Source organism: Ammodytes marinus (assembly GCF_949987685.1).
Source record: "Ammodytes marinus genome assembly, chromosome: 15".
Lineage (NCBI taxonomy): Eukaryota > Metazoa > Chordata > Actinopteri > Uranoscopiformes > Ammodytidae > Ammodytes > Ammodytes marinus.
In genome coordinates, this window is record NC_137219.1 from 22684477 (window position 1) to 22712148 (window position 27672).

General features: G+C 40.2%; 1 protein-coding gene across 1 annotated transcript in view; it reads right to left on the bottom strand.

Moving 5' to 3' along the window:
* The window catches only part of LOC307262039 (ALK tyrosine kinase receptor-like), a gene marked incomplete at both ends in the record, with an annotated part of 348028 nt that overhangs the window by 64953 nt on the left and 255403 nt on the right, over positions 1–27672 (bottom strand). Inside the window, one exon of the mRNA XM_080042775.1 lies at positions 12379–12510. Within this exon, the coding sequence (XP_079898901.1) occupies positions 12379–12510 (132 nt within the window). The remainder of the gene's footprint in view (positions 1–12378; positions 12511–27672) is intronic.

Consider the following 27672-nt stretch of genomic DNA (forward strand, 5'->3'; position numbering starts at 1 on the left):
AAAATACAGCAAATTGCTACTTTAAATTCCTGTTTGCATTGAGCTTTGATGCAAGCAGCAATTTATCTGTAGATGCAGGGAAGCTGTAGTGTTGGATTTAGATCAACCGAGGGAAGCTGTGACTCTAAAAGTGAAGAACGTGTTCATGCATACATATGCTTGGATAGGATTAGTGTGTGTGTGTGTGTGTGTGTGTGTGTGTGTGTGTGTGTGTGTGTGTGTGTGTGTGTGTGTGTGTGTGTGTGTGTCATGTGTATGTATGTGTGTGTAGGTCTGCAGGGACTACATTTTCCTCATATGGCAGGAATATATGTGATTGACACAAGCTAAGTTTGTTCCTCCTGCCTTTTCTGTTAATGAACCTTGGCACTGCTTATGAAGGATTTAAGTAGATCAAATCAGAAGGAAGATAACGTGTGGATAGATCACAGAGAATAGGGTATCAGAGAGGGAATACTGTGTGATTTGGTTAGCATGGGGGTAATTGATAGCCTGGCACCGCCCGCCTACCTACTTCCGCTCAATTTTCATTTCACTTCAGTAGTCAGTCTGGGGCTGCGGTGCATTCATTTGTTCCTGCTCGTCCAGATTTTTGGATGTCCAATCAGCGAACAGAGCGAGTGGCTGAGAACGATGACGTCGAAGTCGCACGCCAGTTTCAGTTGAATGAAAATTGACATGAACATAACTTATTCTTTATGAATGTTCAGTTTGAGTGTCATTTAGTTACACGTGTCACTTTCCTTTATACTCGGAACTCGTAAATTTCCGACTTTGTAGTTCCGAGTTCCGACCTGTCTGTGTTCCAGTGCATCTGCTCGGGAAAGTATGGACGCCTACAACCTTCATCATCCAAATAACTAAACATTAGGCTCTAGCACGTTACCGTTGCCAGGTACTGGTAGATCCATAGACTACAATATGTAGTGAAGTCGGAAATTTCCGAGTTACCAGTACAACTGGAACGCACCGGCAGAAGCCGGATCATGACATACGTCACGACCAAACGTTATGCGATTGGTTGGCTGATCCAGAGTGGCACTGTGCAGATCCAATAGTTTTAAACTTCAACAGAAACCCGCCTCCAAGTGAGTGAATGTTTGCCAATAGAGCAGTTCCACACCTTCTGTACAAATTAAATTAAGTACGATGTTCTGGTTGGACCAGGTTAGGTATGGAAGAGTTTATTGGACTTTAATGTCTGTGAAAGCAAAACAGTTTTGTAAAAGCACAGAAGACAATTGACAAGTGTGTATCATGATTCACACGTATTTCACTATCCACAAACCTGTAATTTTTGACTTGCAAATATGTAGAACTTACTCTGAAAATACAAAGTCATATTTACGCATTTACGGATCTGTTTCTGCTTGTGAAAAGGGGTTTGCATATTTGTGGATTGCCTCCTGTGAGTTTGTGAGCCACATTACATTTTTACATAATTTTGTCCAACTTCTACCACCGAGATCTGTAGAACAAGCGTTACAAATGTGAAGTGCAATAATTTGTATGTGTGTAATTGTGTTTTGTAAAGTTATATCCACACAAAGAAAAAGTGATTTGCAAATATGTAGAATTTAGTCTGTAAATGTGTATTTTAATTTTGCATAATTTTTTAATTTTTTTTTAATGCAAATAGTTTCACCACAAAAAAAGACATGTCAACTCTTATTTACACATTTACAGAACCATTTCTACATGTGAAACTGGCTCTGCGCATTTGTGGATCGCTTCCTGTGCACTCACGGAATATTGTCCAATTCGTGCCGCAGGGATCTGCAAAACGACACCTGTAAAATGAGACATGTATTTTGAATTCTGTACTTTAGGTGCAGTTAGACAGGTCCACCAGCAGATGGCGCACTCGCGGCGCAGCCTTTATCTATCGGCGAACCACATGGTCCCCTTGACCAATCAAAGGAGCTTGTTTAGGGGCGGCCACCTCATTGGTTCATTTGGAGGCCTGTCACACGAACAGAGGAGGGAAAAAAAGCTGTCCACAGCTCAAGCTCAGGCCGTGTCTGAACTGCCATACTAGCGTCCTACATCCTACATACTCACCATCTATATACTGCATACTCTCTACTCAAAGATCGATTGTGTATGCGAGCTGCGTCTAAAACGTTCTCAGTTGAAGTATACTCAAGCAATGAAGAATTTCTTCTTCTTCTTATAAGATTCAGGCAGTTTAGACACTGTTAAGCTTATAACCGCCCTCTACAGGTTAGATATTGAAGTAGATTTTTACAGTCCTGTGTTCATCATCTGTGTTTTAGACCTCTTGTTTTATAATAATGATGTTTTGAGGCGGAGGATCCCTCCGACGCTCTCTGTCCGGCTCATCAGCACTCAGCTGTCTGTGAGTTGAGCTGGACGAGCCGCGGTGTGTGGGACAGCGATCTGTTCTGATCTCTCTCCACTATCAGACTCAAAACACTCATTTCACTTAGTGACTCTAATGTTGTTAGGTATTTATCTTCATCTCTTATCTATTGTAAGAGTGTATGAATGACTGCACGTACAGTTGTCAGATCGCGGAACCCCAAACAATGTTGTTGCCTAGCAACTTGCTCGAAAATATTTCATTTTCCTGGGCGGGTAGAATTGACCCAGTGCATTGTGGGGCGGTTGAGTAGGAAAAGTATACGATCGATTCATACCCAAAATCTTCCCGGAAGTTAGTACTCATCCGGGAATTTCTCACATACCCAAACTCGCATACCCAACCGTCACATACTCAAATTGAAGTCAAAATGAGTATGAGTAGGACGTTAGTATGGCAGTTCAGACACGGCCTCATTCTCGAGTTCGTCGGACATTGTTCCTCGTTAGTGAGCAGGAAAGCAGCTGGCTGCAGACTAGCGGAGCTGAGTATCGGTGATAAGAGAGGTATGTTGTTATGCTGACCCACCATTATACTATCATACAGTAGTTTGTGCGCTGGTCACCTGCGAGGGTAATCAGCATTTCTTGCTAGGCTATTTAGCGAGCTAGCTGACATGTTACACACTAAGCATGATTATTTGAGTTTGTCGCCATCATTTTTAGCACACAGACATGCCGCGACCCGCGACAGGCAAAGCTTCTCCCTTTCATATAATATTTCAATTGTAATACAACAATATGCCAACTAATTAGATGGTCATTTAAATGCAGGCTATACATGTGTGGGGCATACCTCTAAAAAAAATTAACGTTTTACTCTTAGTAATATGTGTGTTGGTCACCTCCTGTGTATCTAGTAAATGGTGTTACAGGGTTAAAGTGATAGTATTGTGAGCTTGGTGTAGTTAAAGAATTGCAGTAACATTGCCAAAGTATTGTGATCAGATGAGTTTCATAATTATGCACTTCAGGGGAGATTGCCATTATAAGAATTTAGCATGGTAAAACATGATTAGCATCACCTTGTTTATTTTTATATTATCCATAGTTTACAACGTAACACATGCTGTCAAAGAAAGGTACTACAAGCCTCCCCCTGACTGTTATGGTGCTTTCAGCTAGACCTGATTTAAAATAAAATAATGCTAAGAATACCAAGAGCCAGTAGAAGTGTAATGAGATTGTTATTAAAACATGTATATTCGTGTCACATGATTGTGTAACCTATAAGGTTACTGTCATTCTTGTAACATATGGTATTTTTCCTCCTTTAGGAAATGCTGCTGAATCATTGACTGACTGCACTACGGACCAGCAAAGCTGTCACCATGGTGCACCTGTGGACCTAGACCATCTCCAGTTTATACTGTTACGGGACCAAACCAACTTCAGATCCCACATGCAAATCATTGGTTATGTGAAGGGTCATCTCTCTCATATCCCGGTTAAAATTACCCTATAGATATCACACTCAAGGACTAAAGGCAGTGCATTAACCCAATGCTCATTACTTGGTTACCCATGTACATTTTGCATTAGTCCATTGTATACAAGTTGGAAAATTACAGAAATAAAATAAACAAGTGAATGTATTTGAGCATATGGTTTCATGTTTTGCATGTTGATGAAGTGGGATGTTCCACTTGCTTCCACTCATGTCAGCCCTGGGAATCTCCCAGCCAATCCAGAATTTGACCATTTTAAAGCTTGTGGAAGTGCAAACGACTAAAGGACTGTACTAACAATTACCAAAGAACTGGAAACGGAGATAATTGAGTAACTGCATGCTTGACACAGACACATACGGCTAGTTTGAAAATGGTTAAGTGGTGAAAATATTGTATTTATACTGTACACATTTTATTTGTTTTAGGGGGTAATTGTTTTTTGCTGCTTGCCCTGTTCACAGGCGTTACATTGCTATGCTCGGGCACTCCTGCCTGCTTGTACAAACTGTGTGATGTCGACCACAATCTACTGCAGCTAAAACACAATGACTATGGATAACCAAATTCTGCAAATAATCTGAACTGAATCCAAACACTGTATCCTGAGGATGTATGTTTATTTGACATGTTTCTTTACTTTTTATGCATCGCTATGGACCCATTTGTGAATCTGAAATAAATTATGGATATCCCTTGAATGGCCACATAGTGTGTTGCTGTGAGTTCACTTTGTCCATGGGCCAGACCAGAAATCGGTACAATCTTGGTGCTCATGTGCACCTCTCGAATATGTATTGATGCGATATACCTTTTATATTTTAAGCTTTATGGTGGTTTTCCCCTCATACAGCAAAAGTAAGAGCTAGTCATTGAAGGTGAGACACTGCAGGGGAATAGGATATGTTATATTTGTAGATATCATCTTGAAACTTTTCCAGTTGATTACTAGCATTAAAACAATTCGTTTTTGTGTTACCATTTGTTCAGAAATGCTTTATAAATATTCTATTCTGACTGCAGAGATGCTAATTCACGGAAAGGGGTGCATAAAGGGCAACTAGTGAGCTCTTGTAAAGTTGTTGGGAAAGTCCTAAGCCCTCAATTAATTAACATGCTGAAAATTGCTTTTAATTTAAAGGCTCTATCCATCCTGGCTTTATCCAACATCTATATTTTGGTTTGATTTTGCTTTTGCAAATGTTCACAAAATAAGTCACTGTATCCTGAGGATGGATGTTTATTTGACATGTTTCTTTACTTTCTGGCATTGCTATGGACCTATTTGTGAATCTGAAATAAAGAATGATTGGTAGGGTGAGTTGCCCTAATGTGGGACACTTTTTGTAATTTCAATTTATGTACGATATTAACATATGAAGCCAATATAGTTGACCCATACATGATACCATTCTGAAATCCCCAAGATGTTGGCTAATTAAAAGAGAAGAAATAATTCAGATATCATACTCAGAGAAGTGATGGCACGTATATTAGTGGTCCATGTGCAAAATTGCTCAAGAAAAGGTGTTTGCTTTAATCTGGGACAGTGTGTCGCTCTAATCTGGGACAGTCTGTATTATGCAGAAAAAAACAATATCCCCTTAACTAATTCATACGTATCTGCTAACACTCATGGTCTTAGGTACATTACTCAGGTTTGATGGTTTCAATTTGAACAATACTTTTCTTGCACTGGCTTCATGTCCCAACTCTGCGCTTTGCCATTATAGCCTGACCTGTAATACATTGCATTGAGTTAACATAGGACATGAGAAAATTACTATTTCCTAGGCACAGGGTTTAGTTAATTTCTATTTGCTTCAGGGATGCTTTCTTTATAAGAGTATTAGACCTGTAAACCTTGAATAAAATTCATATTGCACATTTGATTTTCCTGCATGTGTATTTCCCCAATTTAAATGACTGTCCCAGATTAGGCAAATCATGCTGTCCCACTCTTGGAAACACCTTTCCGAATGTGGGACAGCTACAGATTGATTGAAGATGAAAAACAACTTAAAACATTTTCCCAATATCATTGCATACTTTGATGAATAGTTGTATCATAAACATAATCTGATAACAAATGGCAACATTGTTTTGTTAATGAAAAATGTATAGCCTTAGCATTGAGTTCCTCTCAAACCATGTCACTGTCCTTTGTCTGGACTTCACATGGTTTACTTCCTTTTTGACTCCCTTATCTTTAAAATCAAAATTGTAAATTCATGTGATTTCAATCACAGGGAACCCCTGCTTGGATTTGACAACAATATTATCTATTTACATGTGTTAGAAATAAAAGATAAATGCTCTAGACCTTAGGTGTCCCACATTAGGCAGTGTCCCACATTAGGGCAACTCACCCTACCAATCATTCTTTATTTCAGATTCACAAATAGGTCCATAGCAATGCCAAAAAGTAAAGAAACATGTCAAATAAACATCCATCCTCAGGATACAGTGACTTATTTTGTGAACATTTGCAAAAGCAAAATCAAACCAAAATATAGATGTTGGATAAAGCCAGGATGGATAGAGCCTTTAAGGGTGTATTCACACATGCCGTGTTTAGTTCAGTTGAAACAAACTCAGATGCACTTCCGCCTTCGGTGCGCATCTTTCAGACAGGTGTGAATACAGCAATCGCACTCGGGGGCGGACCAAACAAACGCTCCGAGACCCAGTTGAAGAGGTGGTCTCGATGCGCTTCAAAACGTACTCTGCTGCAGTTCGTTTGTGGTGTGAATTTGGCCGGACTCGATCCGACCCAATTGCAGGAAGCACTGTGCCTTTTCTTTTTTAATAAATCGCTGTCAGCTTCACATTATAGGAAAGTGTTGTTGTCGCCATTGTTAGGAAGATTAGTTGTGGTTTGACCGGGAGCCCCGGGCGAATATATTACATTTGATAGACAGGACGCGTAAACATGCTGATGTGTTCAGCGATCAGATGAAGGAGAGGGGAGCGTCTCCCGCACAGTGACAACAGGTTCACGCTGCGCTTTGTATGAAGTGCGTGTTTTTACTTTGCATCCCATGTTACGGTACCGTCAATACTACCCCTGTGTCAGTTTGGAGCTGAGCCGCGCCGAACTCACACCCAGCTGACACACGGCTAATTCAGCTGTGTCAGCTTGAGCCTATTCCTCGCGAGCCACGCGTCCAGCAGCAAAAATACAGTAAATATTATGTTTCACATCGTAGGCTACAAGCCACACATTGACACAGGCCTACATATTATAACCATATGAAACAACACTAATTTGATGTTTTTTTAAATTTTATTTATAGGCTAGATGTTGGCCTATTTATTTATTTATTTATTATTTTTAACCCCATATCGTATCAGTTATATATTTCGCAGTTTTTACTTCGTTTTACCTGCTTCTCTCCACCCCAGAATGTCTGTCCAATGAATGAATGACCTCAGATCACGTGTGGTTTTGCTTCGTGATGCTGGTTCACTTGCAAAAGGGGCAATATGAAAGTGGACCACACCAAACAAAAAAAATCTAAACTCTATTTGGTCTGGACCAAAGCAAGTGAACTAGCGGACTTTCCCAGTGTGAATACACCCTAAATTAAAAGCAATTTTCAGCATGTTAATTAATTGAGGGCTTAGGACTTTCCCAACAACTTTACAAGAGCTCACTAGTTGCCCTTTATGCACCCCTTTCCGTGAATTAGCATCTCTGCAGTCAGAATAGAATATTTATAAAGCATTTCTGAACAAATGGTAACACAAAAACGAATTGTTTTAATGCTAGTAATCAACTGGAAAAGTTTCAAGATGATATCTACAAATATAACATATCCTATTCCCCTGCAGTGTCTCACCTTCAATGACTAGCTCTTACTTTTGCTGTAAGAGGGGAAAACCACCATAAAGCTTAAAATATAAAAGGTATATCGCATCAATACATATTCGAGAGGTGCACATGAGCACCAAGATTGTACCGATTTCTGGTCTGGCCCATGGACAAAGTGAACTCACAACAACACACTATGTGGCCATTCAAGGGATATCCATAATTTATTTCAGATTCACAAATGGGTCCATAGCGATGCATAAAAAGTAAAGAAACATGTCAAATAAACATACATCCTCAGGATACAGTGTTTGGATTCAGTTCAGATTATTTGCAGAATTTGGTTATCCATAGTCATTGTGTTTTAGCTGCAGTAGATTGTGGTCGACATCACACAGTTTGTACAAGCAGGCAGGAGTGCCCGAGCATAGCAATGTAACGCCTGTGAACAGGGCAAGCAGCAAAAAACAATTACCCCCTAAAACAAATAAAATGTGTACAGTATAAATACAATATTTTCACCACTTAACCATTTTCAAACTAGCCGTATGTGTCTGTGTCAAGCATGCAGTTACTCAATTATCTCCGTTTCCAGTTCTTTGGTAATTGTTAGTACAGTCCTTTAGTCGTTTGCACTTCCACAAGCTTTAAAATGGTCAAATTCTGGATTGGCTGGGAGATTCCCAGGGCTGACATGAGTGGAAGCAAGTGGAACATCCCACTTCATCAACATGCAAAACATGAAACCATATGCTCAAATACATTCACTTGTTTATTTTATTTCTGTAATTTTCCAACTTGTATACAATGGACTAATGCAAAATGTACATGGGTAACCAAGTAATGAGCATTGGGTTAATGCACTGCCTTTAGTCCTTGAGTGTGATATCTATAGGGTAATTTTAACCGGGATATGAGAGAGATGACCCTTCACATAACCAATGATTTGCATGTGGGATCTGAAGTTGGTTTGGTCCCGTAACAGTATAAACTGGAGATGGTCTAGGTCCACAGGTGCACCATGGTGACAGCTTTGCTGGTCCGTAGTGCAGTCAGTCAATGATTCAGCAGCATTTCCTAAAGGAGGAAAAATACCATATGTTACAAGAATGACAGTAACCTTATAGGTTACACAATCATGTGACACGAATATACATGTTTTAATAACAATCTCATTACACTTCTACTGGCTCTTGGTATTCTTAGCATTATTTTATTTTAAATCAGGTCTAGCTGAAAGCACCATAACAGTCAGGGGGAGGCTTGTAGTACCTTTCTTTGACAGCATGTGTTACGTTGTAAACTATGGATAATATAAAAATAAACAAGGTGATGCTAATCATGTTTTACCATGCTAAATTCTTATAATGGCAATCTCCCCTGAAGTGCATAATTATGAAACTCATCTGATCACAATACTTTGGCAATGTTACTGCAATTCTTTAACTACACCAAGCTCACAATACTATCACTTTAACCCTGTAACACCATTTACTAGATACACAGGAGGTGACCAACACACATATTACTAAGAGTAAAACGTTAATTTTTTTTAGAGGTATGCCCCACACATGTATAGCCTGCATTTAAATGACCATCTAATTAGTTGGCATATTGTTGTATTACAATTGAAATATTATATGAAAGGGAGAAGCTTTGCCTGTCGCGGGTCGCGGCATGTCTGTGTGCTAAAAATGATGGCGACAAACTCAAATAATCATGCTTAGTGTGTAACATGTCAGCTAGCTCGCTAAATAGCCTAGCAAGAAATGCTGATTACCCTCGCAGGTGACCAGCGCACAAACTACTGTATGATAGTATAATGGTGGGTCAGCATAACAACATACCTCTCTTATCACCGATACTCAGCTCCGCTAGTCTGCAGCCAGCTGCTTTCCTGCTCACTAACGAGGAACAATGTCCGACGAACTCGAGAATGAGGCCGTGTCTGAACTGCCATACTAACGTCCTACTCATACTCATTTTGACTTCAATTTGAGTATGTGACGGTTGGGTATGCGAGTTTGGGTATGTGAGAAATTCCCGGATGAGTACTAACTTCCGGGAAGATTTTGGGTATGAATCGATCGTATACTTTTCCTACTCAACCGCCCCACAATGCACTGGGTCAATTCTACCCGCCCAGGAAAATGAAATATTTTCGAGCAAGTTGCTAGGCAACAACATTGTTTGGGGTTCCGCGATCTGACAACTGTACGTGCAGTCATTCATACACTCTTACAATAGATAAGAGATGAAGATAAATACCTAACAACATTAGAGTCACTAAGTGAAATGAGTGTTTTGAGTCTGATAGTGGAGAGAGATCAGAACAGATCGCTGTCCCACACACCGCGGCTCGTCCAGCTCAACTCACAGACAGCTGAGTGCTGATGAGCCGGACAGAGAGCGTCGGAGGGATCCTCCGCCTCAAAACATCATTATTATAAAACAAGAGGTCTAAAACACAGATGATGAACACAGGACTGTAAAAATCTACTTCAATATCTAACCTGTAGAGGGCGGTTATAAGCTTAACAGTGTCTAAACTGCCTGAATCTTATAAGAAGAAGAAGAAATTCTTCATTGCTTGAGTATACTTCAACTGAGAACGTTTTAGACGCAGCTCGCATACACAATCGATCTTTGAGTAGAGAGTATGCAGTATATAGATGGTGAGTATGTAGGATGTAGGACGCTAGTATGGCAGTTCAGACACGGCCTGAGCTTGAGCTGTGGACAGCTTTTTTTCCCTCCTCTGTTCGTGTGACAGGCCTCCAAATGAACCAATGAGGTGGCCGCCCCTAAACAAGCTCCTTTGATTGGTCAAGGGGACCATGTGGTTCGCCGATAGATAAAGGCTGCGCCGCGAGTGCGCCATCTGCTGGTGGACCTGTCTAACTGCACCTAAAGTACAGAATTCAAAATACATGTCTCATTTTACAGGTGTCGTTTTGCAGATCCCTGCGGCACGAATTGGACAATATTCCGTGAGTGCACAGGAAGCGATCCACAAATGCGCAGAGCCAGTTTCACATGTAGAAATGGTTCTGTAAATGTGTAAATAAGAGTTGACATGTCTTTTTTTGTGGTGAAACTATTTGCATTAAAAAAAAATTAAAAAATTATGCAAAATTAAAATACACATTTACAGACTAAATTCTACATATTTGCAAATCACTTTTTCTTTGTGTGGATATAACTTTACAAAACACAATTACACACATACAAATTATTGCACTTCACATTTGTAACGCTTGTTCTACAGATCTCGGTGGTAGAAGTTGGACAAAATTATGTAAAAATGTAATGTGGCTCACAAACTCACAGGAGGCAATCCACAAATATGCAAACCCCTTTTCACAAGCAGAAACAGATCCGTAAATGCGTAAATATGACTTTGTATTTTCAGAGTAAGTTCTACATATTTGCAAGTCAAAAATTACAGGTTTGTGGATAGTGAAATACGTGTGAATCATGATACACACTTGTCAATTGTCTTCTGTGCTTTTACAAAACTGTTTTGCTTTCACAGACATTAAAGTCCAATAAACTCTTCCATAGTTAGGTAATTGAGAGATGAAAATGGAAAAAAATACAGAGCATAAGGTACAGTCAGTGGTGGACCGGTTGACAGCCATAGAAAATAGACACATATATGAGAGTATCAGGGTTAGACTGACGGATGAACTATGGATCATTTGTCCACCCTCAAAAAACATAAAAGGTAATTTCTATTTTAAGAAGAGATTGAGAGACAAAGAGCACAATGACAGCTGGCCTTCATGCCTCAGTGCACTCTCTGCATTATGAGGGCACGCAGTGGAAAGGATGTGGGGAGATGTAGATAAAAAGGGTGCACAATTTGGATTATTACACATGAAACAGTACTATATTCATATGTTCATGCTTTGTGTTGTATGCCGTCATTTCCAATTCTAGATGATCCAATCAAAACAATTCTAGATTATCCAAGGCGCAAACTTATTACATTCAAATGGAGATCGGGCCAATTAGCCCTGATAAGTCTCTCCGAATAGTAGAAAGAGAAACCATGCCTAGCTAGCCATTTTCACCCTCTCATTATACCTGTTATCTTTCAGCAGACATATGAGCACAAAGGAAAAGCAATCATTGTAATAAGTATGACATGGGAGGCGGACCTGCTCTGAGGGTATAGGAGGAAATTCATTCTGGTTACTTTAATATAGGTGATAAGAAAAGAACATATAAATTATGTTAAAATCCATGCATGCAGGTAGGACTAAAAAAAGATTGTTGACACTCATACACACACAAACACACACACACACACACACACACACACACACACACACACACACACACACTAGGGCCTGGGGGGCCTCACTTGTGAATGAGATGTCAGCATAGCAGAGCTAGTGTTCCTCGTAGGCCTAGAGTAAAGCAGCAAACAAATGTGCAAAGAAATATAAATAACAACCATAGAATATGTCAAGGGTAATAAATGCTAGCCAAGTATAGCTATACGCTGCCTTTTTTCTGCCTCATTGCGAGGAACGCTCACACAGAAGGCTGAGTTGTTGCTCTGTTGGGCAGGATGTAACGGGTTCATTAAAGGTGTAGGACTATGGTTTCACAACACTGCTGTTTCAATCAGGGAATGAATGCAGGGAGGACAGCTGACTTGAGCTTTCTACAAAGTACATATATATTCTCATCTATGCCTGTGCCCCTGTAACTCAGTGTACTCACGACATAGGTTGCCTTCATCATCGCCCAGTGGACAGTCTGTGTTGAAGTCGCACAGTTTGTCCAGAGGGATCCCCGGTCCCTGCTCACAGTGGTATTGGCCCTCCAGCGTTATGTTGGGGCCAGGGGCGGACACTGGACAATGCAGGAGGAAAAAGAAGAAAAACAAACTGGTCATATTAGAATATTCATTACACAGTTATTGTCACAGTAGGCCTACCTCTTGCTAGAAAAAAATGACTTGCTTTGTTGGCAGCAAAATAAGAAATTAAACACAAACAAAAATAAATCTACTTTTGGCGCAGAGGAGACATAGCTCCCCATTATGTTCCAAGTTTACTTGTTGAGTAGACTGCTAGATTTATAAGGCTATGTTGGAAACAAACAAACACACATCAGTAGATCAGGGAATAACAGGAATTACAAACAGTGGGAAATGTGCAGTTGATACATAAAAGTCAGTAAGTGACAAAAGGCGAATTTACTTAACCCCTGTATGACATCCACAGACAGACTGCCTCCAGCATTGTAAATGAACAGGCTCAATAAGCGTCTGGATTTGAATACAGTACATATCCATATCTAATAAGACAAGGAACACAAGCTGTAACTGCCGCACATTGGCAGTTTGTTTTAATTAGTAAACTCCGATTTTTTGTTCCTACCTGTGACAATGCTATTGGGGCGGAACTAATTGCCGCTGGCATATGTTTCCGATACTGCACTTTAGGTGACGTACATTGCCAAACAATATGAACGAAGCAGCACCCGTTTTTATATGTTACAAGTTAAAATAAAGCTAAAGGCACAAGGAAGAAGAACGCATTAAAAGGACAAGAATCAAGACTCCCTCCCTAAGTAGTATAGCAGTGGACGAGGTTTGTTTACCATTTATCTATTTGATTGAAGAATGTATACCGCACATTTGCCATTGTAAATTGTATTTGTTTATTTGATTTCTTTTTCTCTTTTAAAACCCAGTTCTCACGGGTTGGTTCGACGTGGAAATAAAAACCCTGTTTTTAACAAAAGACCTCTGCCTCGCGTGAAACTACTTGGGAGCTACAGTGAGAACTCAACTGCTCTGCATGAGTAGCTGAGGAAGACGCAACCAGACGGCAGCGGCCATCTCCGTGCCGCATGTGTATCTTCTATCACCGTCAACGCAGCAACGCAAGAAGAGCAAGCCCACCGGACGGTTAAGGTGCACTTAGCGTGAACTTTGCTGCAACTAGTGTGCACTCAAGTGCTTTGCACAAGAGACTGAAACTTTATTTTTTCATATAACAAGTTGACTTAATTGAAGTGCATTTATACTCACATTGTGTTGATATCTATATTTATTATACTATCTATGGTTGATATTGAGATTGTGTAGGCTATATTGGTGGTTACACTGTAAAAATTCTGTTCAACCAATAACACTAAATTAAGAGAACTGTATTACTGTGAATTGAAAGGTGTATTGCTGTTACTTAGCAAGTGGTTAAGGTGTCTGTAGCTTACCTTTGCAAGAGGCAATATATATTTGTGTTTATTTTCACTTTGAGCGATATAAGTTATAGCTGTAAACAAATACCTCAAAAATATTGTAAGCTACCCTGAACCCAACTTTACTACTAAGCTAAAGATAATATTGGATTTAAACCAAACTAAAATAACCTACTAAAATGTCAGAGTTTGAGCTAGCCCCTGAGATTGATGAAGAAGGTGTCAGTGATGATGACATGAAGCAGCACCGCACAGAAGCACAACCACAAACTACCGAAGGCACCAAAGCTGATAACCCCACTAGCTCACAAGAGCCACAAAGAGGCCAAAGAGTTCGTAAATTGACGGAAAAGGGCCAAGCACTGCACAATGAGCAAGTAAGAAAGGTTGTACATCGATTCAGCCTGAGCTACGAGAAGTGGAAGACTATCATTAAGGACGCCAAAGGTACGTTGAGTGGTCAATGCTCAAACGATCTGCTGCATGAACACATCAATAAGGTCAGCAATGCTTCAAATAATCTAAATGATGTTTATGAAGAGTTAAGACACATCAACATTCCAGACCAAGACACACGTCGCAGAGTAGACACCTGTGAAGCAGTAACAAAGAAGATAATCGAAACCGCAATAGGTTATCTAAGAACTGAAAAGGGTGAATGTCAAGTGGATGAAGAACAAGCTGTTAAAGAAAGAGGATCTGTGAGCAAATCTGCAGCCGCAGATAGAATAAGCATTAAACCTCACCGCAGCAAGTTCTCTGCCCAAAACTCTCAATGCAGCTCAAAAAACACGTCCAGATGTTCAAGTCAGTCTTCTTCACAGAGGCAATACGCTGCTGCTGAAGCTGCTGCCAATGAGGCCGAACTGCAAGTTCTGCTCGAAAAAGAACAACATATCGAAGAACTTGAAAACCTTGAAGCTGAAGAATCAGAGAGGAAGAAGGTTCTAGAGGCCAAGCGCAGGCAAATAGAGCGAATGGATACAATAATGAAGCTAAAGGCTGCCAAGGCACGACTGCAAGTATATGATCAGAATGAAGGCTCGGATGAAGAAATCGACGCGCTGCTCCATCAACATGTCCCGTTGAAGGAGGAAAAGAAGGAGGTCAAACAGGAAATTAACCTGTCAAAGTCCCACCCTCAACCACAAGCTACGCCACTTCTGAACCAAGAAGGTACCACAGCAGCCCTCATGAAAGTGTTCGCAGACTCCATCAGTGCGAGTCGTCTTCCTATACCTGAACCATCAACGTTCAACGGAGATCCACTCAGATTCAACGATTGGAAGGTTTCATTTAAGACACTGATTGACCGGAAAACCATACCGGGTGAAGAGAAGATATATTACCTGCGAAGGTATGTGGGTGGAGTTGCAAAAAGGGCCATAGAGAGTTACTTCATTCTAGGCACAGAGTCCGCCTATCATGCAGCATGGACCATCTTAGAAGAGAGGTATGGCAATCCATTCCTCATCGCCAAAGCCTTCAGAGACAAGCTTGATTCATGGCCCAAGATAAGCTCCAAAGGTAGCCTTGAACTTCAAGAATTTGCTGACTTCCTCCGCAGCTGTGAGGCCGCCATGTCTCAGATTCAGAGTCTTGAGATACTCAATGACTGCAACGAGAATCAGAAGATGCTTGCTAAACTTCCAGACTGGCTGACCTCAAGATGGAATAGGAAAGTCATGGAAGAGGAAGAACAAAATCGGAGGTTCCCAAGCTTCAGCCAATTCGTCAAGTACATCACACGTGAAGCAAAAATTGCATGCAACCCGATATCATCCCTCAACGCTCTAAAACCAGTTGAAAATGAGAAGAGCAAGGTTCCAAGGAACAGAAGTCCTAGCGCAAATGTTTTTGCAACAAACTCGGACGAAACGGTCACAAGCTGTGTGTTCTGTGAGAAAGCAGGTCATAGTCTTCACAAATGTTATAAATTCATGGATGAAACCGTCTCTGACCGAGTCAAGTTTGTGCAAGAGAAGAGGTTGTGCTATGGCTGTCTGAAGTCTGGCCACCGCTCAAAGGACTGCGAAAACAGAATGACCTGCAAAACCTGTAAGAAAAAACACCCAACTTGCCTTCACGATAATCGCACCCAGGAAGGAAGGATGTTAACAAGGCCTGATGGAGTAAGAGACTGGGACAAGTCAAGGGAACACAATACTGAACACTCTCAAGATATGGCAAGACCCTCACATGAGGCAACATCCAACAGAGTTATCCAGTATGTCAAAGACACTCATACGTCCACCATCATCCCAGTCTGGGTGTCTGCCACAAGTGAGCCTCGTCGTGAAGTTCTTGTGTATGCACTTCTAGATACACAGAGTGACACAACCTTTCTCCTGGAAGACACGGCAAAGGCTCTAGGCACGAAGAGCGAACCAGTTCAACTAAAACTCTCAACAATGGCTTCAAGAAACACTGTTGTGTCCTGTAGGAAACTGACTGGCCTGCAAGTAAGAGGAATGTATTCCAACAAGATAATTCCCCTGCCAGTGACCTATACAAGAGAATTCATACCTGCAAACAGAGATCATATTCCCTCACCAGAGACGGCAAAAGCATGGCCACATCTCGAACACATTGCAGATAAGATTGCTCAGCACCAAAGCTGCGACGTCGGCTTGCTAATTGGCTACAACTGTCCTCAAGCTCTCGTCCCAAGACATGTTGTTCCTGGTGAAGAAAATCAGCCCTTTGCACTGAGAACAGACTTGGGCTGGAGTGTAGTTGGCTTCGGCAACCAATGTCTAGATAATGGAGAAGCAATTGGAGTGAGTCACCAGGTCATCGTGAAGCAAGTGATACCAGGTAATCCATCGTCCCTAAACCTCACAAGTGAAGTGCACCATGTCTGTAGAACACAGATCAAGGAAGAAGTCTCACCTGCAGTCATCAAGGTGCCGGATCCTGACCTTGTTAAAGGAGCTTCAGAGGACGGCAACATGTCTCAAGAAGATATCCCACTCCTCTCAAGGAAGGGAAAAGGCATCGGACTCGAGGAAGATGATCACTCTGAAATGCCACTAACGTTCAAGAAAGACAGATCTAACTTACCAGAAACCAAGAGATGTGCTGTCCGCCGTCTTGGATGCCTAGAAAGGAAGCTGAAAAGAAAGAACAAGTCAACATTGGCCGAGAGCCCAGAAATGCCTGCTGTGTCCCTCCAAACCACCTCAAGTGACACGCCCAAAAGGAAAAGGACGTTGTACAGTGAAGAAAAAATTGAGCGAAAGGTGGGAGAAGATACAGGATACTCAGAGCTGACATTCAACAGAAAGAAAGCAAAGAAGAAAAGAGACAGTTCTCGTGAAGAAGCATATGGTCGAAGGAATCACTACGACAAGTAAGTCGGAGGGCATTGACGAGGAGGAAACACCAGTGGAAGTTAGCTAAGATCATCGAAGTTTATCCTGGGAAGGATGAGAGAGTAAGGAAGCTCAAGCTGCTCATTGGTGACTCAACTCTGGATGGAATGGGAAGGCGCACCTCCAAGCCGGTTCACCTCGAAAGACCCATTCATATGACAGTCACACTGTTGGAAGCAGACTGAAGACCTCGGGGTGCTAAGCTCACTCTGTTCATTAGTTACCTAAAATTAGATGGCACTTTAATTGATGGTTTATGTGAAGTATATGTCCTTCGGACGTTTAAGTAATCACAGGTGATTGGTGGGAGTGTAACTGCCGCACATTGGCAGTTTGTTTTAATTAGTAAACTCCGATTTTTTGTTCCTTCCTGTGACAATGCTATTTGGGCGGAACTAATTGCCGCTGGCATATGTTTCCGATACTGCACTTTAGGTGACGTACATTGCCAAACAATATGAACGAAGCAGCACCCGTTTTTATATGTTACAAGTTAAAATAAAGCTAAAGGCACAAGGAAGAAGAACGCATTAAAAGGACAATAATCAAGACTCCCTCCCTAAGTAGTATAGCAGTGGACGAGGTTTGTTTACCATTTATCTATTTGATTGAAGAATGTATACCGCACATTTGCCATTGTAAATTGTATTTGTTTATTTGATTTCTTTTTCTCTTTTAAAACCCAGTTCTCACGGGTTGGTTCGACGTGGAAATAAAAACCCTGTTTTTAACAAAAGACCTCTGCCTCGCGTGAAACTACTTGGGAGCTACACAAGCAGCAAGACAATGACCTAGATACTGCAGCAGGTAGAACAAGAAGGGGACAACACACACTCACAGACACATCCATTGATATCAGCCGCCTCAACAACTCACAACTCAACTGAAACCTGGGACATATTTGCATATCTATGCAAATCAGAGAGGTGTATCCCCAGATTGTAAGAACTGAACTGCTCATACTCCAACCTTAATCGTCAGATGCTGATCACAGAAAAGAGAACAAAAACAATCCTCTGATGGGGATCTTGTTTTTCTTTCATGAGGGGAAAAAAAGAAGGAAGAAGTGATTCTTATCTTGAGGGATTGGCTCTGCTGCTTACTGTAGCGTGTCCTTGATCTTTATCATGTAGATGTGTTCTCCATTTAGACAAACTTGGAGTCAGAAGTTTGATAACATTGTAGGCCACTCAAACAAAGAGCACATGCTGTTAGTTGAGCTGGCAGGATAGGCAGAATGATATGCTATTATACAAAAGTATTGTAATGCATATTTGGCTCGTTAACGTACGAGGAACAGATAAAGTTTAGAATCAATCAATACAAACACAAAATGTGTTAGGCAAACAGTTACCTGCTCAGAAGAAAAACCATATGAAAAATGTATGCACACATTAAGCCACCATGTTGCAGTAATGACACTCTTGCATGGTAATTGCAAAGTTATGACTAGTCATGATGCAGTAGAGGGCTGGAATTTCACAGCTGTGGCTGATTCGCAGTTCACTCCTCTTTGTCATTGTAGTTGAGAAACCTTAAGGCCAAGTGCCAAACTGGTTCAGTCAACTGCACGGATTAGAAAGATGGGGTGGGATTTTTCACTGTGCAAAACACATTAGGCAAAGGCCTCCCACGGTCCACTATTGTGGCACAGCATTAATGGCTGCATAGAGCCCCATTAACACGTCACTAAGTAATCCAACTCAAATTCTTTAAAAAACGCATGGGCCTGAGTAAATTACTTTGATAATGACTACCCTGTGTGTAGTGCTGTGGCACACTATGACATTTATTTCAGCTCATATAATACAAACTAAAAGCTGTGATCTGTGCACATGCTTGTCACACAGATGTGACAATAACAGAAGAGCACAGAAAAAGAAAGAAAATATACCATTTATATTGCATTTGTTTGTTTATTACCAACTGTGTGGGTTTAGATGTGGTTTTGCTGTGCTTATTGAGCCATGCTCAACACATGCATTATGTATTTTGTTGTGCTCAGTGGCTTCCTCTGTATTATCTTGACACCGCAAGCAGAAACGATTTATCAAGAAAAACGTTATCCCGAGTACAGCCAAACCTTTGGGCAAGGTATGTAAATTCATTGATTTATCTTGGTTTGATGACCGTGGAGTAAAAAAGTATCAAAGTGCCGATGGGGCTAGACTTTGAGCTCCCTGGGCAGGTATAGGTGCAGCCAGACAGGGCCTGCTGCACTCCTGGCCTACCACAGTTCTTAAATCACACTTGTCAGATTGTGAAAACAAGTGGGTCAGTGGGGGATGGATTTCCTGTGGGAGTAAGTGAGTTCTGTTATGCGTGTGCTCAGTGGGTTGGCTATGTGAGGGGAATGATGTATGAGCGGTCAGGAGCTGGAGATGTGACTAGAGCCACTGCTGATAAATCAGAGCACAGATAGGCAAACATGCAAATCCAGCTACATGGCTAACAATTGGCGTCTCTGTATATGGATGTTAACATTCCAATACTGAAAACACTACACTGACAAAGAAAGCTGGGTAATTTTCAGTCGACAACATGTTGACTGGAATACAGTTCATCTCATACAGATATATGGCACTGGTTTTGGGGCCCTTTACATGGTGAAAACATGAGTGTTCCCGTTTTTTTAATTTTTTTTTAAACCCGTTCAGACGCAATTTATTTGAAATATTCACTCGTACACATGTTTTCAGAGGAAACGGGCCAAAATCGCTGTAGTAGGCATGCCAAGCCAATAGTCAGCAGTGACACTTAGCCTAGTTGATAGCGGTACAAGTTGATGCATATAACCTTACTGTAACCGAAAATTAATGTCACTAACGTTCATAAAGCGGTTGGAGTAAGCTTGGGGTTACAAGTATTGTAAATTACAAGCTTTTTCTGTCCTCTTATTTCACCGCATTGAACTCGTGAAAACAGAAGACATGCTGATAGTGAAGGGGCTAACTTACTAATCGCTTAGACTAAATTGGCGAGTGTTATATTTGAGCCCTGCACACTCTCCGCTGATCACAGTGACGGTGCCGCGGAGACACCGTGCATGTTATGTTGTCTTCTAAATGTATAACTCGCGTGTGGGTATTTTGACAGCAAATGTTATAGACTATGCATGTGTGATGTGGAGCCGTGACGTCAGCGTTACCAGGGAAAATGGTTTTGGTGTTTACAAGAAACCAAAACCGTTGTGTTTTCCAAAAAATCCTCCCTGGGAGTTGATCTCAAGAACTTGCGGTTTCATGCCTGCGTTTGCTGTTTTCAGGTAAATTATATAGTGCATCTACGAAAATATTTTCGCCTATGCACCGTTTCGTGTTTTCGTATAAACAGCCCCTTAAGGCCTTTGCACACCGGGCGCATTTTATTCGTGCGATTAATCCGTTAATTAACAAACGTATACAGAGTCAATACAAGCTTCCACACCAGCGCCGTCATTTTGCACCGCAAATTTGCGTTTTTTATTTTTTCGAACTGAGTTCGATTTTTCTGGGATGTCGCTTCTAAAGTGAGACGCGACAAAATTCACATTTCAAAACATTCGCTTTTACTGTATTTTAAATCCATTTGATCAGATTACCAGCCTAAATCGCTCTAGTTTCTCAACATTCCTTTATGAAATCTACTTACAGAATGAAAATCAGTGAATGCATTAACTATACTATTAACAGCAAACAGGTATAAAATGGTGTGTGGCCAAAATGTAGGCTAAAAAATACAAGAAGCCCAAAACATTTCTTAAAGGTTGTGTCTTGAACGCTTTAATACAATCTCAACAATTATGAACAAGATCATTATAAAGGATGGACTAGTGGTTGAACATATGTGAAGTCAGGGAAAGAGGCGAAATAAATAACTAGTATATAAAGTGTTTTCCCGGCCAATACATTTGGGAACCACTGGTGATGAGTGTATTAAGCATTTAAAAACAAAGACTGGGTTGTAGGCAGTGGTTCCCCTTTTTTTGCACTATACGCTAGCTGAAATCAACGCTTGACAATTAAGCATTTTTGCATATCATTTTGAGATTCCACTGACACAGAAGTCTCACTCTTGGGATATCATGATATGATGCAAAGCAGTTTGTCTCGTCCATTTGAATAAAAACCTTCGCTATGGTTTGGTGGACATTGCTTGCAGATTTAAATACAGACGTGTCCTTGTTAAAGCCTAGCTGCACAATTTCAGTCCCGAATCACGGAGAGGGTAGCTTAAAACTGAAATTAATATGGCATTTGTTTTTATACAGATGAGCAAACATGTCAGTCATATCCTGAAATCCCTCTGTGTGTCCCGAAACAACACAACAGTCTGAAGAATTGACTGGCTTTGTAATTTGCTTGTTTGCATTGCATACACAGAATGGAAATAATTGGAAATTACACACAAGAATGGAAGTTTCAAAAGGAGAAAAAGTTCAAAGGCCTGACCTAATTCTGCATGTATTACTCTGTATATTCTCTAATCTCACATGCCTCAATCGGGGACTGTTCTCTGTCATGGGGAGGGAACTCTCAAGGGGCCGAGAGAGATGGCGGCGCCTCTGTCTTGTCACCACACAAGGCAGAGTGTGGAGACATTCATGGAGATTTACAGTGGGCTCGGATGCTGAAGATAGATGTTCCAGAGGTTCCCTCTGGACAGTCGACAGGACAAGAAGTATTCGCTCATGAATTCAATTAACTGCACAGAGCCACGCTCGATCGGTCAGAGCTCTGCCCAATTGCTAGCACGATCTGTCATGCTACCTCCCTGCTGGAGAGACAACAGCGCAACACAGGAGCGAAGATTTCTTTTGAGATAGAAAATGAAAATATAATACGTTTAATTTATCAATTGTTTGCAGCACATGTAACAGCATTGTGTATTCCTCACAATGTAAATTTGACCATTAACATATTTATATCAGATATGCTATTAATATCTCCTCCATTTGATGAAGACATTTAATTGGGACGTTTTGTTTAAGATTATAGAGAAGCTATGGACACATTTAAACAAGACATCATTTGCACATTATGGGTTCACTGATTTTAAAGCCTGGTCACTGCATAAAGTATTGATAAAAAAAACAATAATAATGTTTTTAATGGGGGCTATCAACATCCCATTGTGTAATCGTACTGATCCATTCTGAACAAACATTTCTAAGATTATTAATTCTATAAAAGCTTGCAAGGTCCAACAAAGCAACAGCACGAACAGACTACTGCCAGGCAATTCTGAGGCATAATTAAAGTTAATCATACACTTGATAAATTGTAGCATTGCTCACAAAGTATAATTCTTTACTTTGTTGGCTGGTGGTCTGACTTCCAAAAACATTTCATACTGTTATACCTACAGGAAAGTAAGATCAAAATTGTTACCAGAGGGATTATTCCTTTGTGCTAATTTAAATTTTCTCTGTACTCTGTTTGGTCCTTTCTTTGAAATATACAAAAGACTGACATTCACATTGTCATTTCTCTGTATGTTACTTATGAACCACAAAGCATCACATGCTGGCCTTTCTCATGTTTGAGGTTATATGTAAACATTATCCCCTACCTAAGTATACAGAGCATATATGAAATCAAAGCACATGTCCCACATATCGGGCGGTCGTGGTGAGATTGTAGCTTTGGTTTAAAACCATAAGCATCCTACATGAGGGCTTTGATTCTTCAGGTGTTTTTTAGTTTTTCCGTTAGATTACAGGGAATTCGTTTTGTATCCATTACAAACAAGAAATCACCTCCCCGCATTAAGTTTAACGTTTAAAATATGAAGGGTGGTGAATATATATGTAGTTGATTAGTTCATCTCTGAGGGAGTTATAACTTAAATCCTTTAAAACATGACAAGATTGATTGGTTTGTTCATTTAAGTGACTGAACGATTGGGTGTACAGTCATATGAAAAAGTTTGGGAACCCCTCTCAGCCGGCATTATAATTGACTCTGCTTTCACAAAAAAAAGATAAAAGTGGTATGTCTTTAATTTACCAGGAACAGTTAAGTACTGAGATGTTTTCCAAACAAAGATTTTTTGAAAAGCAGTATTTGGTTGGATGAAATAAAATAAAATGTGAAAAACTGGCTGTGCAAAAATATGGGTACCCTTGTGGTTTTGTTGATTTTAATGCCTGTAACAGCATGTAAAACTGATGACTTTAAACACAAAGTTGGTTGGATTATGTTGTTAAGCCTTGAACCTCATATAATTGTCTGTTTAATCATGAGAAAATGTATTTTAGGTGCCTAAATGCAAGTTGCACTTCTCTTTGACTCTCTGCTGAAGTGAGACAGAATGGGATCATCAAAACAGCTCCCAAAAGATCTGAAAAACAAAGATTGTTCATTGTCATGGTTTAGGGGAAGGCTACAAGAAGCTTTCCCAAAGGTTTCAATTGTCAATTTCGACTGTAGGGAACGTTGTCAGGAAATGGAAGGACACAGGCATAGTGGCAGTTAAACCCAGGCATGGCAGACCAAGAAAAAAACAGGAGCGGCATAGGTGGAGGATTGTGAGAATGGTTGCACACAACTCACAGATCACCTCCAAAGGCCTGCATGAACATCTGGCTGCAGATGGTGCATCTGTACATCGTTCAACAATTCAGCGCAATTTGCACCAAAACATCTGCTTTTTAAAAAGACCAAATAACTTAATTTTTGTCTCATCAGTCCAAAGCATGTTCTTCCAATATGAAGCTGGCTTGTCTAAATGAGCTTTTGCATACTCCATGCAACTGTATCTGTGGCGTGGGCGCAGAAAGGGCTTCCTTCTCATCACCCGGCCATACAGATGTTTTGGTGCAAATTGCACTGAATTGTAGAACCATGTACAGATACACAATCTGCAGCCAGATGTTCTTGCATGTCTTTGGAGGTGATCTTTGGGTTGTGTGCAACCATTCTCACAATCCGCCGCATATGCCGCTCTTGTACTTTTCTTGGTCTGCTAGACCTGGGTTTAACTGCAACTGTGCCTGTGTCCTTCCATTCCCTGACAACGTTCCTTACAGTAGAAATTGACAATTGAAACCTTTGGGAAAGCTTCTTGTAGCCTTCCCCTAAACCATGACAATGAATAATCTTTGTTTTTAAGATATTTTGGGAGCTGTTTTGATGATCCCATTCTGTCTCACTTCAGCAGAGAGTCAAAGAGAAGTGCAACTTGCATTTAGGCACCTAAAATACATTTTCTCATGATTAAACAGACAATTCTATGAGGTTCAAGGCTTAACAACATAATCCAACCAACTTTGTGTTTAAAATCATCAGTTTTACATGCTGTTACAGGCATTAAAATCAACAAAACCACAAGGGTTCCCATATTTTTGCACAGCCAGTTTTTCACATTTTATTTTATTTCATACAACCAAATACTGCTTTTCAAAAAATCTTTGTTTGGAAAACATCCCAGTACTTAGCTGTTCCTGGTAAATTAAAGACATACCACTTTTATCTTTTTTTTGTGAAAGCAGAGTCAATTATAATGCCGGCTGAGAGGGGTTCCCAAACTTTTTCATATGATTGTATGTCAAAATGTCATTTTCTCAATCTTGTTGACGTTTGTTTGAATTGAAGATCAAAGTCAGTAAAGGTTCAATGGTTAGGGAGTCCCAACAGAGTCCATGAAATCTATCTCTAATAGACTTCAGTGACAACAGAAAGAAGAAAAATACATTGAAAGCATACTGTTGCCACGTAGTAATTATAATCTACCACACAGTAAAACCTGCCATTTGAAATAAAAATGGGAAATAGAAGTGCACTCAAAGGCCAGTTTCATGCCAGCATTGAATGTACAAATGTCCCCTCTACTGAATTCAATAGGATCGCTTTATCTTAATGAATGAATTTACTTCAATGATGCTTATGTCCTCAATGCTCAGAAATGTCCTTCTTCCTGCCAGGTTAGGGTTGATTTAGACATCTGTTCCATTTGTTCTATGTAGGCTGGGAACACTCCACTTGGTGCCCTGGGCCATTTAACACTTAACGCCCAATATGGAAAGGTGCCTGCAACAGAAACCAAGTTTGTGTTGAGGGGATGCTGCTTGCTGAAAAGCCTAAAGCAATAGATTAGAGGTTGGGTGTGATGATGCTTAGTACTGGCAGATAGGGCCATGTCTTTGCAGGGTATGTCTTCTGTGATTTAGTTCTTTAGTCCTTCTACTTATGAGTTATCAAGCAATCCAAAAGTATCCTGGGCAATCAAAAGACCCACAGAAACCAAAACAAAAATAGAAAGATATTCATTAAATGCCTTCTAGAAGGTAGATGAACTGCTGAGTACTTCCATTCCCAAAAAAACAATCACTAATGGGCCTGTGAAAATAGGTGTAATTTGTTTTAAATGTTGTTGTGATTAAAAATTACTTCTGAGATCTGCTGTTTTGATCTACACCAGTAGACATATAGTAAAATACACACTGGAGTTACTAAAACAAAGACTGAATAAAAACAGCTCATTTTGGTTTGCTTAGAAAGCAATGCCTACCTAGAAATGACAATGTGGTCTAAAGAGCTGAAGTTGTGGATATAATGCATGGATTGCTTTTACAGCAGATGTTTAACAAACCCTTTGAAATTCAAAACATGTGTAGAACGGATTGCGGGTAGCCAATCAACACATGACTTGGTATTTCTATTTATTCGAACCAATGAGATAATTAACTTTTCAAAACGGGGATGCTATATAACCGCACATTCATTAAAGTGTGGTGAAAGTCCAGATGTATACTGGATTTGTATCTGCTCTGATTATAACCTCCTTAAACATATCATGTAATGTGAACATCAGCTTTGTACACATGTTCTCATTAAAAATGGTAGGAGCCAAACAGAACCTGTTATGCAGATGTTACCTATATCAAAAAAGGACCCCAAGCACTAATGCCTGCAGACAGCAATGAATGCAGACTAAAAATATATGAATGAATTGAATCTAATTAGATTTCATATTGTAATTGTATTAACATTTTCACTAACCTTGTCTGTTTGAGGAACTCAATTAGATTGTAGAAGGGGCACCCTGACTGCACCATGACCCTGTTTCATTCGAACGTCTGCTACAATGGGGAATTCAAATATCTAATAGGAAATACCTTTTGAGTGCAAATGTTCAAAACCCATTTGACCAGTTGAAATGATGAACTAAAAGGCGTGGACATATAAAAAGGCAGAGGCGGAACACTGCTTAGGGCTAAGGTCTCTCAGGGCTATATACAATGTCCTGACTTGATGAAAAACCGTATGCCAAAAATGCCTAGTACATTTTAAACTACCTCTTAGAACAATTCACAAAATTCTAGTCTACTAAATACAACTTAAGAAATACACTGAATCATCAGACATATTGCTTGATCCAGCAGGTATTGCATTCTTTTGAACACATACCCTTGAAATACCACTAAGCAGGTTGTGGTTTCAGCACACATTCAAGATCAGACCTAGCCAGGAAATCCAGACCTGCCGCTGGCAAATTAAGTTTGCTGCGCCTGTTGGTCTGGACACTCTCCATTGAAGCTCATTACATATGTCAGAACATTTTGAGCTACGTTTCAATTGGTTTTCTATCTGATATGGGCGCGCCAGAGCCCTGTGTATGGTGCTCCGGGGTGGACATGACCGGATGACGACAGTAATGTGCATGCACCGTTGAAGCCGTGATAGGAAACAACAGAGATGGCTGTGGATATGTTGTTTGAACTTGAGATGGCTTTGGCCTCGACACTTAATGATTTGGAAGACGGCAATTAAAATCTTTCATTAGCAAGAATGGTTGTAGTGCTATCCAATTGCTAGCAGTGTTATTTGAAATGCACCTGAGGTGATTGATTGTGGCCAGACCCTCTATTGTTGTAGATATGGGTCTGGATTTCCAGGCTAGATCAGACCATCATTTTTACCTAATCATTAACAATAAACAATGTTTGGTCAGCTGCAAGTGTTGCTCCTGTTTAAATATGTATTGCATACAAGATCAACATATCAGCTGTACTACTGAATGTGTGACAATGGGCGGCCAATCAATAATTATGAGAATTAGTAAGAAAGAATATTATAGAAAATTAATAGATAATAATAAAAACAATATTAAAGGTCTATGGAAGATACTGAATAATGTTATTGGAAATGGTTCTAGACAAGTTAATTATCCGCATGAGTTTATTGAAAATGATATGACTATTGATAATATGGATGATGCAGTAAATGGCTTCAACCAATATTTTGTAAATGTTGGACCAATACTGGCTGAAAAAATACCTGTTCCTGTGAGATCTGATGACAGGATTAATGATTTCATAGACATTAATCCAAAATCAATGTTTCTAACAGCAGTGGAAGAGAGTGAAATTATAGAGATTGTCAATAAATGCAAAAATAAAACTTCTACTGACTATAGTGACATTGATATGAGAATAGTCAAAGAGGTAATT